Source organism: Quercus robur, chromosome 2 (assembly GCF_932294415.1).
Source record: "Quercus robur chromosome 2, dhQueRobu3.1, whole genome shotgun sequence".
NCBI classification, from domain to species: domain Eukaryota; kingdom Viridiplantae; phylum Streptophyta; class Magnoliopsida; order Fagales; family Fagaceae; genus Quercus; species Quercus robur.
This window is the reverse complement of record NC_065535.1, coordinates 186,070-206,053: the sequence shown is the minus strand read 5'-3', so window position 1 is coordinate 206,053 and position 19,984 is coordinate 186,070. Positions and strand designations below refer to the sequence as shown.

At 33.6% G+C, this 19,984-nt stretch overlaps 2 protein-coding genes across 2 annotated transcripts; one reads left to right on the top strand and one right to left on the bottom strand.

Annotated features, from left to right (window-relative positions):
* The first annotated feature begins 718 nt into the window (after positions 1-718).
* On the top strand, positions 719-1,409 carry LOC126707662 (uncharacterized). Its single transcript, XM_050407446.1, has one exon. It carries the CDS (start codon positions 853-855, stop codon positions 1,222-1,224), a length of 372 nt encoding a protein of 123 aa, XP_050263403.1. The 5' UTR covers positions 719-852; the 3' UTR covers positions 1,225-1,409.
* A 1,284-nt stretch (positions 1,410-2,693) lies between these two features.
* LOC126707656 (thermospermine synthase ACAULIS5) lies at positions 2,694-7,526 on the bottom strand. The gene is made up of 10 exons (XM_050407431.1): positions 7,261-7,526; positions 6,646-6,712; positions 6,248-6,342; positions 5,569-5,671; positions 4,991-5,079; positions 3,737-3,893; positions 3,555-3,630; positions 3,355-3,413; positions 3,141-3,277; positions 2,694-2,943 (listed from the first exon to the last, which is right to left on the bottom strand). The coding sequence occupies exons 1-10, from the start codon at positions 7,422-7,424 to the stop codon at positions 2,865-2,867; spliced, it is 1,026 nt and encodes a 341-aa protein (XP_050263388.1). The 5' UTR covers positions 7,425-7,526; the 3' UTR covers positions 2,694-2,864.
* Between the last annotated feature and the right edge of the window lie 12,458 nt (positions 7,527-19,984).

Genomic DNA, 19,984 nt, shown 5'->3' with positions numbered 1-19,984 from the left:
GGTTCGTTGAGCCATCTATGCAAGAAGGTGGAGGTGGAGGGTAATATTTATTTTTCTTTCTATATAGTCGAGGGAGGTTAAAGGATATTAACCTGTAGGCTAGATAAATGAGTTTTCTAGATGATTTTGAAGCTGGAAAAAGACAGTGGAATGGAATGTATGGATGCTAGTACTTGTAAAATGTTGATATTTAGTGCATGTTTGGGATTGTGGTAGGAAATATATTTTTAATGGTAGAGCTTTTACGAAAAAAAGATAATAGTATGGAAAGGCTGTTAGTAAATCACACTTATAAAAGTGCTTTAAAGATGTTATATCTAAAGAGCTGTTAGAAGTGGGAATTGACAAAAGAGGACATTAAAAAAACTGTTACTTACTGTTACTATTTTAGTTTAAAATGCATTTTTTTTTTTTTTGTTCATTAAATCTGACGTATTTTTCGATTTTGGTTCCTCAATTTTAAAATTTTTAATTTTGGTATTTTAAAATTTTAAAATTATAACAATTTATTCCCTCAGTCTATTTTAGCGTTCAGGTTTTCCATATGAATAGAACAAACTATAAGTCTTAACCGTATTCTTCATGTACAAGAGAAATCTAATCCTAATGGATCAATCTAAGAGGATAACCTTATCCTCCAAACCAGGTGGAAAATTTGCCATGTAGGACAACTCCAAATTGACACATAAGCTGCAAATCTCTAATTTCCACCTCCCATCTTATTCCAGGCCTGATTTGTACATCCAATATCTAAGCCCCATCTCTCTTCTAACTTCTAAGAGGGTGAATAGAATACTGACATCACTTGTTGCAAACCAAGCAAGATTGATAAACAAAGTGACACTCGCAAAAATGGCATCTTCTGTTTCAATGGCGATGCCACTCACTTCCGCGGCCCATAATAAGCTAAACCAGCCTAGCTCAGAATTCTTCTTCAAGCCATTACCAATAATACCATCAAAAAAGGCTATGTTTGTGAAGCCGAAGTCAAAAGTCCGGCTTCAAGTGCAGGCCTCTCTTAAGGAAAAGGCTGTGACAGGCCTAACAGCAGCTGCATTTACAGCCTCAATGGTTATACCTGAGGTGGCTGAGGCAGCAGGGCCTGGTGTGTCCCCATCTCTTAAGAACTTTCTGCTCAGCATTGTTGCCGGTGGAGTCGTGCTAGCAGTGATTGCTGGAGCTGTTGTTGGTGTTGCCAACTTTGACCCTGTTAAGCGAAGCTGAGGACTGAGGAGTATCTGAACTGAAGGTTCTGTTTTGTGAATTAGTTTTCTTGGTATTGACCTCTTGACTTTGTTGGTATTGGTTTATGAGTAGTTTATATTTATATTGTGCAACTCTTCTAGCTATTTTTATATTATCGGAATGAAACAAATGAATTTAGAAATAAATGTCCTTTATTATTATTATTATTATTATTATTATTTTGGGCACAAAGCTAGCATACATGGTTCAAACTAGTTAGAGCATCCACACCGGTGGATCTAAAATTTTAACTTTTTAGCTACACAAAAAGTCACTTTATCTATTTTACCTTCACACACCCTACAGCAGTTGAGCTATTTTACCTTTTAACACAATAAAATAATATAAACACTACAATAAAATAATATTTCATTTAACCACCAACACACCACCACAACCACCATCAAACCCATAAAAATCACTGCACAACCACAACCCCACCGTGCCCATCAAAACCAGTGAAGAAGAACAAAATAAAAACCCAGAAAAATCAACATAGCCAAACCAGTGAAGTAGAACAAAACAAAAACCTAGAAAACTCACCAACCATCACAACCACCACCACAACCCACTGCCACTGCCACAACCACAACCACAATCATAAACCACAAAACTCATAGCCAAAATCCACAAAACCCACTGCCAAAGCCAAAATCATCCACCACCACCACAACCAAAATCCACAATCCCACTGTCAAAATCATCCACCACCACTACCATAGCCAAAATCAACCACCACCGCCACAGCCACCAAACCCATATGAAAATACATAAAATAAAAAAAAATAAAAATAAAAAACAAAAAAAAAACTCAATCACAGCAAAGAGAATAGAGAGATGGGCGGAGACGGTGGCTTGTGGCTTAGGGAGGACGGTGTCGGCGTGGGTTTGATCGGCGGAGGCGTGGGTCGGAGGCGTGGATTGGTGGCTCGGGGCTTGGGTTGGCTTGGGCCGGTGACGTTGAGGTCGGCGGAGGCGACGTTGACGATGAGCTTTAGACCGGAGTTGAGAGAGATGAGCTTCAGAGATAGAGATGAGAGTGAATGAGAGAGAGAGAGGCACGGTGATAAGACAGAGCAAGTGGGGAGAATAAAATAATATATATTTTTTTAGCTTTCATGAACAGTGCACATCTATCTATAAATGTGCACTGTAGCAATGGAGCTAAAATTTTTAGATTTAGCTCCACTGCTACAGTAAGATTTTTGTGTTTATGGAGCTAAATTTTAGCAATATGCCTTCACTACTATGAGTGCTTATTAGTAATTTCTCAAGTTGACATTTCTTAAGAATTAAGATGATTGTCGCTGAACGACGCACAAGTATCTTCTGGAATGGATGAATTTAATTGATAACCCAAAAAGAACATGAAGACCAAGAAACTACGGGGGGCCCCTTCATCATCAAAAAAAAATAAAACCTATATCCGTGCAGTGCTACAATCTGAATGGAGGAATGCCTCATATTTCATTCATATCAGATAAAACCTTTTTGTTACAGTTTATCATTTTGAACCCTCTAAACGGCCCAATGAAGCTAGCTAACATCAATTGTGTAAAACCAATGCTTCAATCTTTTTCCTCTGTACAGCAATTCCCCCCGACCTGTAGCTTGTGACCTCAACGGCGATAAGCTACCCCATGTCCATGAATGAATCTTGCACTTTCTTCTGTGTAGATGTGAGTTTCATTCAACAACCTGAAATGGCAAATCCATCTTAATTAAGAGAGATTATATCACCAAAAAAATGATGAAGATATGTCTCATATAATGCAAGTGACCATGTCTACTAGCACTAGAGGCTTAACTAACAGTACTACGCACGTAATAGCCTAGGACTAAATTCAAAATTTTTTTTTTTCAAATTAGTTGCTTCTATAATCAAGTGAACTTACGATAGAGTAACGGTCTTGTTCATGGTGGCAGAGGAAAGGAACGAGGCACCATTTAAATAGAGTAATTCGCCATTAATTCTTGCTTCAATCCTTTTGTCAATATCCTCAGCGTTAATAGAGAAAGGTTGGTCTGAGGCCTGGATTGAATTTAATTATCACGTAAACAACCAAGCAAACTCAAATTAATCCATTTCTATCGAAACATGTAACATACCATGACCCATCCCCATGTATCTGCAAAAGATGGCACGTGAGCTGTGTATGAAACCACATCTGCAAGCACGCATAGGAGAAAATTAATAACACTTCGACGTGGGAGTCCATATTGGGTGGCTCTGCTTGTCTCAATATTTCCACCAAAAAAAAAAAAAAAGTTGATAAGGTGAACTGTTTTGGATTGGATGCGAGACTTACACTTGAAGACTTGCTTGATTGTGTTGTATATAGAGGTGAAGACCTCCTTGTGTGTGAAAATACCCGCTGGTCCAGCCTATACGACAGAAAATCTATAAATTTTTGGTCTGTTTTATCCATCGGATAAGCTGAAGAACATGACTCCAAGTAGTTATGTAAAGCTTTTCCAAGTGACATGTTACCTGTGTCACAAAGATGCCATTCTCATTGAGCTTAGGTTTTAGAATTTTCTCGTAGAAAGATTTTGTGTAGAGCTGATAGCAAGGACCTCCTTCAACTGGGTCTGCCAAATCTCCAACTATGATATCGAATTTCTCATCCCTCTTCTCTAATTCAGCCCTTTAATAACAAAATTTATTCAAATCATATGATATCGTGTAAGGACAATGCTAAAGAGACCCACAATATATACCAAGCAAAACAAGCAACAATATGCACTCTCAATTTTGTCCTCGTTATCATGTCAATAACATAATAAATAAATTTCTTAAATTTTAAGTTAGCATTAGTTTGTAACTTTTTGTACAATTTATGCATTAAAATTTATAATAATTGCACTATATGGTGTAATAAGATGCTAATCCAAGACTCCTAAAATGGTTATTTATTGAAAGATTTTTTTCAAAAAAAAAAAAAAAAGAAAAGAAAAAAAGAAAAAGGTCTAAAATTTAAATGAATCGCGCTTCTAGAGTTACAATGAATTAAAAAAATAAATACATTAGGCCATACATTCCGTTGATTAGACTTGGCAGTGTCTCTCGTAACCAAAGCTAGCGGATCAACATGGTATATGTGAAGACCTACTAAGAGCATTAGCATTCACTTGTGCAATTTTATTTATTTATTTATTTGTCATCGTCGTCGTCTATTTAGCTATTACACAATCACTTTTCAAAACACTCTATATTAGATTATTTATTTTTCACTACATTTGATTAAAATATTATTTATTTATCAATTTTTTATTACTCTCTCAAATCATATCTCTCTCTCTTTGTGTAAATAAGTAAAGAAGTATTAAAAAATAGATATGCATGTGAATAGTGACTGTATATATTATGTTTTAACAAAAATGTAAATTTACACACTTTTAAATTGATTGATGTGGTAATTTTTGGGTTTATATGTGCATGACACTTATACTATTTTACATAATGTGATATGAATGTTATTAACTGAGTCAAATGACCTATAAAAAAGAAAAGGTTTCCAGCTTTATTATAAGGACAATTGCCTCGTAAGTAATTCTTAAAAAAAAGAAAAGAAAAAAAGCATGCGAATTCCAAAAATAAAATATGGTGATAATGAACATATTAAATTTTGTTAGTTAAAAATTAAAAGACTTTAGCCAATCTGTGTCATTTGAATTTGATAGTTGTAACTAATCAGAATTTACCGAACAGCCCTTGAGTTAAACAAAGGAGCATAATACTTACTTGGCATCATTAATAACAAGATTAAGCTTCTTGTGACAAAATGTCTCTTGATTTACAGTCAAGTATCTACGACAGAAGTCGACCACCTCCTGAAACAAGCGTCCAACAATATTATTCAAATAGGCATATGATATTAAAGGTATATAAATATTTAAAGCCAAGTTTACATAAAGTTGCTGCGAGTGATAAAGAAAGGTAAAAGCAGAATGCAGTGACTAACTACACATAGAAATGGACTTCTCCCTCGTATCCCTAATTCCTATATATACTGAAATTCTTGTTCATACTTTACTCCCAAATAAATGACTAGTAAGAGTTCATTAAAAATAAAAATTAAAAGACGAGAAGAGATGGATAGACAAATTTTCACAGCATCATCAACATATGCCTTTCACACAATTTTTATCATGTACCCACACTGAAAAAAAAAAAAAAAAAAAAAATTTGTGAATTTAAAACACTACGCTGTTGGAATTGAATTACTTCTTTTTTCTTTATTAAAAAAGAAAAATAAGTGTATATGACAATGTATAACTCAGTATGCTTAATAATAATTAGCGAATAGAAATGATGGGAACCTGGTCAATATCACACATAACAACTTTCTCCAATGATTTGTGCTTGAGTGCTTCCCTTGCAGCCGACCCCTCACCACCACCCATTATGAATACGGTTTTGGCTCTGCACGGAATAAAATGAGTCAAATTTAGTCCAATTGGGTGAGTCAAAGTCCGACCAGGGGGAGACTTTTTTTAGTTAATTATAGTATCGACTATATTTCTTGTCATATAGCTAGAAAGATTATCGACCCAAATTATTATCTCATGGGCCATGCATTCGACGTATATTTCCAATATGCTTATTATGACAGAAACTAAAATGTAGTGTAAATTACCATGAATTTTTAGAGGGCTAGCTGGGTAAATCGTCTAACAAAATTATTTAAACAAAAGTAGTTTGATCACTCGTAATTTAATCATTCAAGTAATTTTTGCATAAGTAAAAAATAAAAAAATAAAAAATAAAAAAAACGAAAAAGATTCGGGCGCACATATATATATGATGAAAGATGAATGACAGTTATAGACCATTATTGAACAGGAAAACTGGACGGCTAAATTCGATCCATTGCATATAATGGAATACACCATCTAATGATTGTCCAAATGAATATCAAACAAAAGAACAAAATTTAATATATATATATATATATATATATATATAAAAGTTTTTGAGCTATAAGAGATTTGGACTTACTCTGGGTGACATATGAGAGCGGGATGAATCAAGCATTCATGATAAATAAACTCATCCACCTCTGCACTTTGCATCTTCCCATCAATCACCAAGACCTATATATCCAATAAACCCACAAAGGCATCAGGGATGCAGGAGCATTAGAGGATAAATTTTCATTTAAAAAGAAAAACTAATTAATTTGAAATCTAAACAAAATACAAAAAATCATGAACTAGTATCCACAAATGGTTCATATCACATATTATAAATACAAAGATGTATCTAATGTCATGTCCAGTCTATAAATGATGTAATGACATTTACACTATTATGTATATATATAAATACAAAACATAAAATCTAAAACATGAGATTGACTCTAGGATTCTAGTCCAAAAATCATATCATATGTATACCTTCCCGAAACGTTTCGTGTCCAAAAGAGCTATCTCCTGGTAGTCACTAATCCCTTTATGTAGCACCCTAATTAAGGAGAAAGAATGAAATTAATATATAGCAAAGAAAACATGATTATTTAGTGCATAATTACCTTATGTATAAAAAGACATGCTTAAACCTTCTATTTTACCTTTTTTTTGGGGGGCTGGGGGCGTGTGTTAAAAAGAATACAAGAAAAATTGCTTAAGATCTTGAGAGATAGATGTTCAATATCTAGCATGATCTCCAAATTAATATAGTTAATTGGAAAGAAGCCTATAGTTTACTTCGAATTATGGAACAATGAATAGTAGCTAAGTTAATTTAGTCATGAAAATAAAAGATTGTTTCTTATTAAATCTATTTATGAGAGAGAGAGATAAGGAAGGTTGTAGAGGGGAGGGGGGCTTTCTAATGAGAAGATATCTCATGCGTGAATATATACATCAATACGAAATGATGTAAACTTAGACACTATAAGAAGAAAGACGCATATATCCTATGCACGAAATGATAATTGGCCTACTAACATAAATATGACATTTACAATACGATTGAACATATTTGGCTATGGACTAAGATTGAAGACGAACCTCTTCAATGCAAAGGACCATTTGAGATCATCATCAATCACTTCTTCATACCAAGAACAGTCCTCATGATTATTAGTAAGTGTTTGATTAGTTTCTTCATGAATCTTTAAGAACCCATTGGCATACCCATTGGTATGGAAGAACTGAATAGCCTCCTCACCCATCCTTGAGAAACGAAAGGGAAACCCCAAAGACAGTTAGACACAGACACAGCGAGAGAAGGAAAAGTAGAAATGCGTGGTAGTTTGAAGACTGCAAATGGGGCTTTTATAATAGTAGAAAAAAATCCAGAAAGGCACATTAGGCTTAAGTTAGGCGGGTAATGATTCTGTCACCGGCAACCTTACGGATTTTCTGTCAAATATGCAAGTAGCATGGGATGGAAAAGCGTGACTAGTTAAATATATGATTACTTCAAAAAAAAAAAAAAAAGGATATATGATATTATCTTATGATTGCGTCATGTTTAGTTCACATACAATGGGATTTATATATATATAGTACAAATATTTAGTTAGGAAAAAAAACATTATTGTACATGATATGTTTGTAACTTTGGTCGTCCATTGATGAATGGACGACAATTACAATCAACATTAAAGATTTAACAAGTAACACGCAATCAAATAAAATAGACATATAACTACTGCGCATCCTTAGTGCAGTGGTTACTCAACGAGTATAAGTGCTTGTGGGGTGTGAGAGGAAAGAGCTGGAGTTCAAGTCTTTAGGAGGGAACTTCATACACATATATACTTAGATTAGGTTAAAGTAGAATTTCTATCTTGTATAAAAAAAATAAATAAATAAATAAAACGGACATAAGATCGTTGTCAGGTATAGGTAGCAAACTTCAACATAAGCAAAGCGTTACAAAGAACATAAATGCATAGCCATAATGAATCCAAAGGATACATGATAAAGAAACCTATAAAAATGGCCAAACCAAAAGAGAAAAGGTACACACAAATATTCTCAGCAATCTTTCTATGTTAGTTATTCTCTCTAAATCATTTCACTATCTTGATTTTAAGAGAATTTGTGGCTAGCACCACAAGTGTCTTGAGTTTCTATCTTAAGATCGCCTCTTTGCAGGATCCACTTTGGTCATCCATGCCATCCTTGGACGAAGGGAACCAGCTAACAATTTTCCGCATCATCAGTACGCATGAAATACTAGTAAGACATGGAAAAACATTTGAGCTCTCCTTGTTACTGGCTAGAAGACATAGCCCATAAGTTTTTAACTCCTCAACTTGTGTTTGATGCATATTAATTTTCTGGGAGAATTACACTTTACCACCCTAAACTATACCTTAGATTATATTTTGCACCTTAAATTTTTTGAATGCACATTTTACACCTTAAATTATGACCTTAAACTTTACACCTTGATATTAAGTTTGCCATTAACTTAGATGAAAAAGTATGACATCACGTGAAAAGACTCAATTACCCATTTTCTCAATTCTTTAAAATAAAATGAGAAATTACATTTTACCACCCTAAACTATATTCTCGATTATACTTTGCATCATAAACTTTGAATTTTCATTCAAGTTAACAGAAAAATTGATATCGAAATGCAAAGTATAACAAGAGTCATAGGTTAGAATGCAAAACATGTATTCGAAAAGTTGAGGGTATAGTGTAATTTAGGGTATAGTTTACCGTAGTAAAGTGTAATTTCACCCAACTTTCTTGATTAATAAAAGTTTTAGTTTTCATTCAAATATAAAAAGATTAAAAGAATATTAAATGGTAATTACCCTATTCAATGCAGAAGATAATTTTTCTCGGGGAATAAGAGATTTGGCACTTGGCAGTCAACAGTAAGTCCACGACAAGAGCTGCTTGTACGAGAATTTTTTTAAGGGACAGTGCTAAAAAGAAAATCTTATGGAAAAGTTACTTACACGATTAAGCTTCACCTTTGTGTTTATATTTATTTGTTTGATTATGTATATCTTTGTTTTCATAAAAATCAATAATATTTGTCATGTGTGTTCTTGTTGTACACAAACATTATATATGCAAACAAGAATATATTCAATTCGTGGAGAGAAATTGTAAAGTTTTTTTCATTTTTTTTCCTTCTTCTTCATGTTTTTTATAACAATAAAAAAGAAATTATAAAATTTAACGTATTTGTGATTTTTTATTTATTGATAATTTGATATATTCAATTTTTTTTTTTTGTTAAATTTAAGTTTCTTAATAACCGTTAAAAAAATTTCCTAGAGCTGCAATTGTTGGAAGACACATCCTTCAACTTGTGTTTGATGTATATCAACTTTTTGGATACTATTTATTTTACTGAAAACTAAAAATTTATTGTTGAAAATACTGTAATAAAATAATTTTTAAAACACAAAAATTATTGGTGATTGCTGCATTTTTCATTGCTTTGGTGGTTCATGAACAGTGCCATGGGCCCTAAAAAAACGCAAAAAACAACTTAATTGCTGGGCAAACAAATTCTAAATAGTAATTATTCTATTTAATGCATAAGATAATTTTTGCAGGCACAAACACAATGGGAAAGAGAAACTCCGAAAAGTGAAAACGGAAAGAGAGTCCGCGTGGGATAGTGGCGGGTACTGATTAACACGTGGAAAACATTAGATACACGTGGCACACTTTGATTGAAGCAATGAGGCTTGGTGGGAGCCTCACAAAAAGTGGATTGTTTTTTAATGAAAAAATTTATTTTTCTTTTTTGCAACTTTTCAAGCCAATTTTGATGGTGCCATCGATCAGTCTTGTGCTGTGAGTGGGTGTTACCAAATCCCACTGACATGTCTGCCTGCCATAGTAGAAGAAGAAGAAACATAAAAAGTTTATAGGCACACAAATATTTGAATAAAAATTTTACATCAGAATAATGTGACAAATTGTAAGAGAGAGAGAGGTAAAAGAATGAATTCAGTACAATATTGAATTTAAATAAGCATCGGTAAAAGCTTGTTAATTCAGTTATTGTGAAAAATATTGTAAAAAGAGGCAAGAACAAGCATGAGAAAAAGATAAAAGAAAAGGAAAAGGAAGAGGAAGAGGAAGAGGAAGGAAGAAGTAAGACCCACAACTGGATGCCAAAAGGGTCCCACAAATGGTGGGGAGATGTGATGCCTTGTAATTGTTGAGCGTGGGATGACTCCACTGAGGAATTTTTGTGGGGATTCCACTCTTTGGCTTCATCATATCATATCCCATGTTTGTCTTTGTCTCTATCTTTGTCTTTGCGTGAATATAAATATCTTTGTCCCAATTTAATTTATAACATTAACAAGTGACCATACTGCCTCTGCCACCTGCCTCCTGCCTTTGGTCGACTTATTAATTAGTAAATGTTAAACAAAACACAAGCCAGCGGGAAATATTCCTTTGTGGGAATGATACCTTTCATTCAACTAATTACAGCTACAGCTAGCCTACAGGGGTTCATTACCCACAATTATGTGCCATTTGTCAGTCAGTCAGTCTATTGTTATGCTCATACCTCTTCTCCAAAGCGCTTGCTCTCTATTCTAGTCTCAAAGAATTAGAATTAATAATAGGAATTTATTAACGTTATTTTTAAAAAAAGAAATTATTCAAAAATAAAAAAATAATTCATTATTTTGAAAGTTTTTTCAATTTCTCATAAAATTTTTCTCAAAATAGATGGTTAATGTGTGCATTTAAGGCACACATTTAATAATATGCTCTTAACCTAGTCCGGCAAAAATATAAGATTAAAAAAAAAAAAGACCTATCCTTGTCAACTCTTTGCACTTTGCACCCTGCACTCCTCTTCATCATTGAAACTTTTACTAGGCTTTCTGTTTGAGAAAAATCCAATAGAATGAAGGCCATAACTACTTTTACGGATTACATGTGGCAATTAATGGTCTAAACAACGGTTATCAGTAATAAACAAAAACCCAGATAAAACCCCACTGGTATAGACTCTATATATCCTAATTAATTGATTTATTAAAGATAATATTTGCATTTGTTTCAATATATTAATTCTTTAATTTCCTGTTCAACCTCAGCCCCCTTCTGTTGATAGGATTTCCGATTTCGCAAGAGTTAAACACAAAGAAACAAAAGTCTGGAGAGGAATTATTGTAAGAGTATCATTCTCTCATGAAGCATGGAGCCTCTTATTCTTAATGAGTGGTCAGGAACATTAATTGGAAAGATATATTATTTCTTTATGATGCAATTAGAAAGTCCAAGACGCTCGTTCGTTAGCTTCAAATTGGCATAATGGTAAAGAAACTGATAAAAATGTAGAGCGCCAAAAGCTCTTTGGTTTGCAACCTTTTCCTGTAATGGAGAGACAAAGCATACGAATATTTTCAAATACGATGCACAAGATGTTTTGGCCTTTAAATATATTCATTCATTGCTAGGGCGGTTCACAATCATTTTCGGAGCCCTCGTGAGTGATATGTTTCAAGAAACCTTTATTCCACCTTTCTGAAATGTTTTTTTTTTTTTTTTTTTTTTTTTTTTTTTTTTTTTTTTTTTTTTTTATAAGTCAATTGCTTTAATAATCCAAGGATGTAGGTTCACTAAGCAAGTCAAAACCTTTTTCATAGTTTCACTTTCAATGTGGAGGTCAAGACTAACGTCTATATCCAGGCCCCAGGAGTGGCTTGATGCATTTGAGGGCCTAAGTGTAATAACCCAAAGAAAAACACTAGCCACATCTGTGCTATACCTCAAAAGGACTAGTCACAATTGAAACTCCTTGTAGTTGTTAATAAAGTCTAGTTCAACCCAGTAAATACCCGATGTGGAACTTATCACACACCCATACACATCACACAATCAATCAAATTGGGGCAACACAATCTCCCACACTTAAATCTCTAACGTTCTCATTAGGGCCCACTTTGTGGGGTAGTGTCTCTGAGCCCACACTGGGTTACCAGGCCGGCTCTGATACCATATGTAACGACCCAAAGAAAAAGCGCTAGTCACATCTGCGCTATACCTCAAAAGGACTAGTCACAATTGAAGCTCCTTGTAGTTGTTAATAAAGCCCAGTTCAACCTAGTAAATACCCGATGTGGGACTCATCACACACCCACACACATCACACAATCAATCAAATTGGGGCATCACACTAAGGGAAAAATTGATTATCTTGTTTTAGATACAAAATTATTACTAATTAACATAAACTACATAGAATTTATAATAAAAAAAATTATAGACGGAAAAAATTTGACAAAATTTTTCATACTTATTGATGTGACAAATTGATAGTAGTAAGTAAAAGAGTGATGTTAGTGGTAGACTTTGATGAGAACTAGTAAAAGTTTACTAACTAAACTATTATTATTATTATTTTTTTTTTTTAGAAGTGCAACATTCACAATATTTTTTACAACAAATCCTAGGTTTAAGTTGCTTTTCGTTTTCTATTTGAAAATATCACTATAATTATTTTTTTCCCATCAATAACAAGTTGTAACAACCTGTTACTTAGCATTAGTTGTAAAAGTGTAGTGAAAAATATTGTGAACGTTACATTTTTCTCTATTTTTTATTTGTTTTTCATATGGTAAAAAAATATTATTTTATTTATTGATTATAAATAACCCTACTGGTTAAAATTTGGTGGCCTTTTTTTTTACTTGGAGCCTTAGGCGACCGCATCTCTTACTCCACCATTCAGCCGGCCCTGTCTATATCTTAGAAATTTTGAAAAGCTAATGATAGATTTATGTCGTTTTATTCATCATTTTAAATAACAATATCAACCAAGCTTTATTAGTCTAAAAGTTTTTTTAGTAGGTAAAGGTAATGGATTCTCATCGGAGTAATAAGCATCCGCTATATGTAATTCTTTTCCATAATTTTATTTTATCTAAACTCATCATTATTGTTACTGTAGGGATAAGGGCCCGAAATAGTATGTTGGGCCTTGGGCCTTGTCCAAAGACATCGATAGGTCCGAGGAGAAGTGAGTAGTTGTTAAACGTTCCCAATTAAAGTCTCAAAGATGAGGAATAAGTGAGAGGTTGTCTGAGGAGGAACTACTCCTTGGATATGATGAATACAGTTCACAATATGTACTCCATCCGTTAGTGTAATCCTCAAAAAAACTCCAATGATAGAGACACGCTTCAGGAACATATGAGAAGGAAGGAAACCTAAAAATATCTAAGGGAAAGCTGCCACTACCGCATTAAATGCACTACAGCTACTTTTCTGGCCGCATTTATATGGAGAAGACCTATGAACAGTACTACCTCAGCTACCACAACTCACAAAAAATTAGAGAGGGTGTCTGATGGGACAAGTATCTAAGGGAAAGTTGCCACTATCGCATTAAATTCACTGCAGCTACTTTTCTGGCCGCATTTATATGGAGAAGACCTCTGAACAGTACTACCTCGGCTACCACAACTCATAGAAAACCAGAGAGGGTGTCTAATAGGACAAGTACTCAAGTAAGGGTTCGGATGATCAACAAGTGGAGGGTGAAGATGATCCAAATAAGGATATATAAGGTGAAAGACTCTTCATGGAGAAAGGATCGGAAAAAAGAAAAAGAGAACATTGTAGTTGTCCAAATTGTTTCTGTATTCAACTGTAATCAATATATATAATTACGGTCTCCTCGGACTGAAAGTCTATTGATATCAATACATCTTGTTTGTATCTGATTATCATTTAATTATATATTAGCCGTTGTTCAAATCATTAAGCCTAGTTCTTTGACCCATTCACTATAAATTCATTGTATTTGGCTCATTGGACCGAGATTTCATATATTTTGGGCTTGGGCCATAAATCGGGACCCTACAGTTACCTTCTTAATTTACAAATTCTTTCTTTTACCACTTTTAATGTTATTTTAGGTAGTTTCTAAAAAAGAAGAAGAAGTTATTTTAGGTATTCTTATACATTTTGTTTTGTTTTGTTTTCTCAACTTGAATAAATTTACTCTTCATTATTTGTGAATTAATTTCTAACTTTCCTTTACCTATGACTAATCTATTTTAATTTTTAAGTGATTCTCTCGTCTTTTTATCAGCAAAGACTGCCAATATCTTTATTCATCATTTTCAATGGGGGGAAAAAAATTCCTCAATGGGGTCGTCGATCCAATGCTCTCATCATTTGATTCCCTCTCGTCTTTTTCATATTTGCCTTATATGTTAAAATTGTCCATGCTGTTTCAAATGTGTCAGCTCAGCTCTTAACCTTTTTGAATTGTGACAAAATAATTTTTGTGGTTTACTGGTGGCCGCTTATGAGTAAGATAGGAAGATGAAAGTTTAAGGCTAAGGAATTACGATTGTTAGGTCAAGTGGTTTTTTTTTTTTTGGGGGGGGGGGGGGGGGGGATTTCAATACCAACTATGTTCTTTACTAATTTTAGTTTACTTGAGTTATTTATTTTTTTAATAATTTTTTCAAGGCACATGGCAACCCATGCGGCATAAAAAATAATTTTCTATTATCTCTTGAGTGTTTTTTTTTTTTTTTAATAAAAACTTATTAATGACATGTAATAATATATATATTCTACTCTAACCTAATTTAAGGGTATATATATGTGAAACTTTCTCTTAGAGACCTGAACCTCGTAAGAACTTTGTACTTGTGAAATGATCATTACTGATGATCTAACACATTCACAATTTTTTTTTTTTTTTTTTTTATAAGTACGTTAGGATTTCAATTGGTTTAGGTTTCTATTAGGCTAATATTTTGAAAGCCTTATTAGAAATTTTTAAAAAAAATGCTAAAAGTACTACAAAATGTTCACAATATTTATAATGTGAAAATAATTGTGATTGATGAATTTTAATAATGTAATTGTAGGGACTCAAAAATTAAAGGCCCAAGCCCACCTAGAATAGTGGTACCTTGTCCCTCAAATCAAGCCCAAACAATAGAATTTTTAAGAGAGTGGGTCAATAACTCAAGTGCAATACAAGAATGAGTCCAAGTCTAAGATCGAAAAGTCTAAAGTAGCAGATAAGCGCAATTGGAACCACAATTGAGGATAATACCCTCCTCGAGCAAATCTGAGGATCAATTTCTTGTATATAAATTTAGTTCTGGTTCCTTACAAGGTAATTTTGAATTCTCCTCACTGGTTTCTTTTTTACTTAGAAAATGTTCCTCCCCTTTTTTTGGGGGGTTCCCTTCCTTTTGTAGTTCATTCCCTTACATTCTAGCCCTCCATCTGTATGTTTCAGGGCATTTCTTAGGATACTTGTCCCATCAGGACCTTTTGGAGATGGTAGAAGGAATGGTTAGCTGTGAAGTTACTGTTCAAGGGTCATTTCCACATTAATACAGTTGATAAGGTTGGTGTTAGACATTGAATGTGGAGGCGGGAGGTGTCTCCTTCAGGAAACTTCCTCTTACCAATCTTGTTTCAATTGCTATCTCTTCTCTTATCCCTGGGCTTCTAAGGGATATCAATTGTCCTGATTCTCTTGCTCTCCTTAGGTAGGCGGAGTCCTTGGAGTTTGCTTACCCGTTTTGGCCTGGATTGGGCAAATTAATTCTTAGCTGGGATTTCTCGATCCTCGAACCCCCCGCAATAGTTAATGAATGTTTTAATTTTTTTAATTTTTAATTTTTATTTTTATGATTAGTGATACTGATATGTCAGTTTGTAAGTTTATAGTAAAATTTGCAATGCCCCTAACATCACTAATAAAAAGAAGTGTACAACCATTTGAAAAAAAAATAAAAAAAATCACATTTTTTATAAAATTTTGAGCATTTTACAATGGAGACGGGTCTTTTTTCTAGGAGGTATTTTTTGTTGTTATTGTGGTGGGGGTGGGGCCTTACGCCTAGGCCTAAGTTGCCAACTTTTTTGCTAAAATAAACTTCAATATGGTCACACTCATTGTGGCTCAATTAAACTAGAGCATTTTATTTCAACATAAACTGATTACATGCATTTATTATTTTCATGCCCAAAAAAAGAAAAAAATAGGAATTAATTACCTTATCCTGTATGATAACTAAAATGCCCTCACTTTGTGGCAAAAGATCGAGTTCGCAATGCATGTTTTTTCATGAACATTTGCTTTTCATTTCTTTTCGTTTCTTGAGATTTGATTGCTCAATTTGCTAGTTATTGCGTAGACGTGTAGTTATAGTTTTTTGGTAATCGACCTATATATTATCTTTAATGCTACCAATCAATATGAAAAACCCAAATCCCATATGAATAATCGGTATTTTATAGTTTTTGATTTCTCATCAATGGTCATTGGATAACATGTAGTCTAAATAAAAACAATTCATATAGAAGTTGTTTCCATGAAGGTAACAAATCACTTGGCCAAATAAACAATGATAATCTAAATTTATATTTTATTACAATTATTGGCAAATCCATAGAAAACCTAAAATCTCATCTGACCTATACAATCAAACCTAATTTAGGATTCCATTTTATAATTATACACGAGTGTTTGTTAACCAGTCAAACAAGAAACATTTTTTTTCATTAAAAAAAAAAAAAAGAAACCTTTTTTTTTTAATGTTAAAATGAGAATTTAATGGTTCACACTTTCTTCTATGTAACATATCTACTTAATCTTTTTTTTATAGAAAAATATCTACTTAATCTTAATTGTTCATCTAATAATAAAAAATATATTGAGTAAGAAAATATCCTATGTTGTTAACTATATTGTCTCGACTAATGTTAAGTAGATATGGTACACAGGAAAAAAAATGTATATTATAAAATGACCAAATGAGATTTTCAATATATATATATATATATATATATAAATCCAATGCTAATTGAATACTTTAATATAATATTCTCACAATTCTGATCGATGAGATATGAGTTCATTCCTTTTTATTTAATAATTTTGGGTGATAAGGTCATAAAGCTATTCACATGAATTTCACAAACACCAGGCGTGCTTGGTGCTCTCCACTACCACTAGTAATGCATACACAAGAATTTCCTAAGATTGGCAGCTGGGGACATGGTGCACTTTTGGCTGTGTGGGCTGCTTGGTGCTCCAAACTCCATAGGCTTTTTTATTTTTTCTTTCTCGCATTGTGTCTTAAAAAGTGTGGGGCTCTTGAGTGTCATGCCGTCAAATTGTCTTGCACACGTGCTACTAGTGCTTGAATGTGACCTTAAAGTGGTATAATTATAAAGATGATAAGATTTTGGAGCTTTCATCGGACACCAAGTACCCAGTGTTTGGTACATGTGCTTGGGAGGATTATTATCAAGAAGATTACTCTTTAGTGACAGGGGAGAGAGGGACCAGCAAAGCGGAAATAATAGCAATATAGGTTTCCATGATATGGACCAGTGCATTGCATCCAATTAATATATGGGTTCCTTGACTTGAGTCGAGAGAGGAGATTAAATCAATGGAAATATATGCTAATGCTCTGTAGTACTAGTCTATATATGCTTTGTTAATGGGAGGGATTTGGGATTTGGTTTTGGTTTGTATGCGAGCTTGGAATTTTCTGATCATGCTACATCAACATTCGACTGGAAAATCAGCCCGACTAAGTAATGGCACGCTTCTTAATTCCTCAGTAAAAGTAAAAGGAGATTATTCAACCAAAAAAAAGGAGATAGGTGCCCTTACTCTGTTTATGTCACTTATTGTCATGTGCCTGGAAATAGATGATGATGCATCATCATGCATCCCATTGGAAAGCTGCGTAGACTATGCATTTGGATAAACCCAATAAATCGTGGTCATATTATTTATATTTAAACAAAAAAAAAAAAAAAAAAAAAAAAAAAAAAAAAAAAACACTCTAGTAATATGTTTATATCCTCATGGTGATAACGTGGTGAAGAAATTTTATAGGCCAAAATAAAAATGGATACGGTAACTCTGCTCCCGAATGCAAATTCCTCCAAGTGGCAAAGGATTTCATCAAATTTTATATATTTGAATATATAAACAAATGGCACTATAAATTTTTTTTGGAGTTTGGACTTTGAACCATAGCCTTAAGAAAGGAATTTAGGATTTATTAGTGGACAACACAATATATGATATTCAAATCCATTTTGTGTGTTGAAAGTAGAAAGGCGTGGTCAAACCATTTTCTGAATAATGTGGAAAAGGTGGTGCATGATGAATGAAGTCGACTAAACCCACTATCACATCAACCCCCAAATAAAGAAGATAAGGCATATGCTTGAACATTACTTTTGTTTACGTAAAGAGATTAAAATGGACAATTACAAGCTCACAAACAAAGCAATCCCTCCCATCCCAACCCCCCACTCATCCTCCCCACTTTCTCCCACCCACGTAACAAAAGGAGAAAATTATTCAGTGATTTCGAAAAACAAAGATCACCCATTTGACCTCGTACCCCTGTGCAATACAAGGGTGGCGCATCATTATATTTAATGGCCGACATAAGTTCGATATACCAAACAATTATACTAACATCTAATACAAAATCTTATGTTACATTCCTGTCATGTATTTGTAAGATTTATATTAAGCATGTTCAATTCGTGTCGTGTTAGCTAGTACGATTAATAAATAAATTGTGCTCTCGGTTATTAGCAAAAATAAATTGTGTTAAAATTGAAGAATTTATTTTGAGTATTTAATGAGTTGTGTTCTTATCGACCCATATAATCAAATGCTTCTAACTCAACACAATATGCCCATTTATTTTCTTTCTCATAAAAGTGGGGGTTCTCTCTTATGTAAACAAGTGTTCTATCTATTGGTTGGTTGACAAATTAAGGTGACTTATTCTCCCAATTATAAAGGACATAGATTAGTATTAATGCAAAATGGTGGACGGGGATCTGGTAGAAGAATTGCAAAAACATGAAGTTGACCGTGGATGAAGAAGATGATATTGTAATTATGGGGGAGAAGAGGGCATCAATTACCACACTTTGTCATTGATGTGGTCATTTAGGGGCTTTAAAAATAGTTTTCAGTTTTTAAAAACTAAAAATGATGGATCTCACTATTAAATCATGTGTTTGGTAACAGAATTGTGAATATGGTTTTCAAAATAGTGTTAAAAATATGTATTTTGAAAACAGTTTTCAATGGCATCGTGGTCATTTAAAAATATGTATTTTGCAAACGACAGTATTGTTTGTCTATTGTTGATGTCTATTGGAGCAAACCATGACATTTTCCAGCTTCTCTCTCATTAATCTCTTTTGGTTTTATCCAAAATTTTCTCTTGCCAAGGAGCAAGCCACAATATTGTCTTTATCTATTGTTGATGTCTATTGGAGCAAACCATGACATTTTCTAGCTCCTCTCTCATTAATCTCTTTCGGTTTTACCCAAAATTTGTTGCAATTTATTTTGTGATATATCTTATGAACGTATGTGAAAAGTTTGGATGATTGATGATAGATTTTGGTACTTAGATTTGTCATGGTGGTTGTAGGGGTAAGAGCCCAAAGTTGTATATTGGGCCTTGGGCTTTGGCTGATTACTTTGATTGGTCCGAGGATGAATAGACAATAGTGAGAGTGTTAAGTCCAGAGTCCCATAAGTAACATGCAAGTGGAAATGTTAGGAAATGTGGTCCGAGGAGGGTTGTATCCTCGGATAAGCGAAGCATAGATCAAATGTATACTCTATCACTCAAAGTGACCTTCCAGGAAATTCCACTGAGAGGGATGTGCATTATGAACGAATTGGAAGAATGGAAGCTAGGAAATATCTAAAGAAAAGCTGTTGCCACTGCATTGAACACCC

What these genes read in the sequence shown, in the direction of transcription:
- LOC126707662 (XM_050407446.1), top strand. Translation starts at nt 853, where the DNA reads ATGGCATCTTCTGTTTCAATGGCGATGCCACTCACTTCCGCGGCCCAT.
- LOC126707656 (XM_050407431.1), bottom strand. Translation starts at nt 7,424, where the DNA reads ATGGGTGAGGAGGCTATTCAGTTCTTCCATACCAATGGGTATGCCAAT. An exon ending in ACACGAAACGTTTCGGGAAG is followed by an intron (nt 6,343 to 6,645) that starts GTATACATATGA and finishes TTGGATATATAG; the next exon opens with GTCTTGGTGATTGATGGGAA. An exon ending in CTTGTTATTAATGATGCCAA is followed by an intron (nt 3,894 to 4,990) that starts GTAAGTATTATG and finishes TTGTTATTAAAG; the next exon opens with GGCTGAATTAGAGAAGAGGG.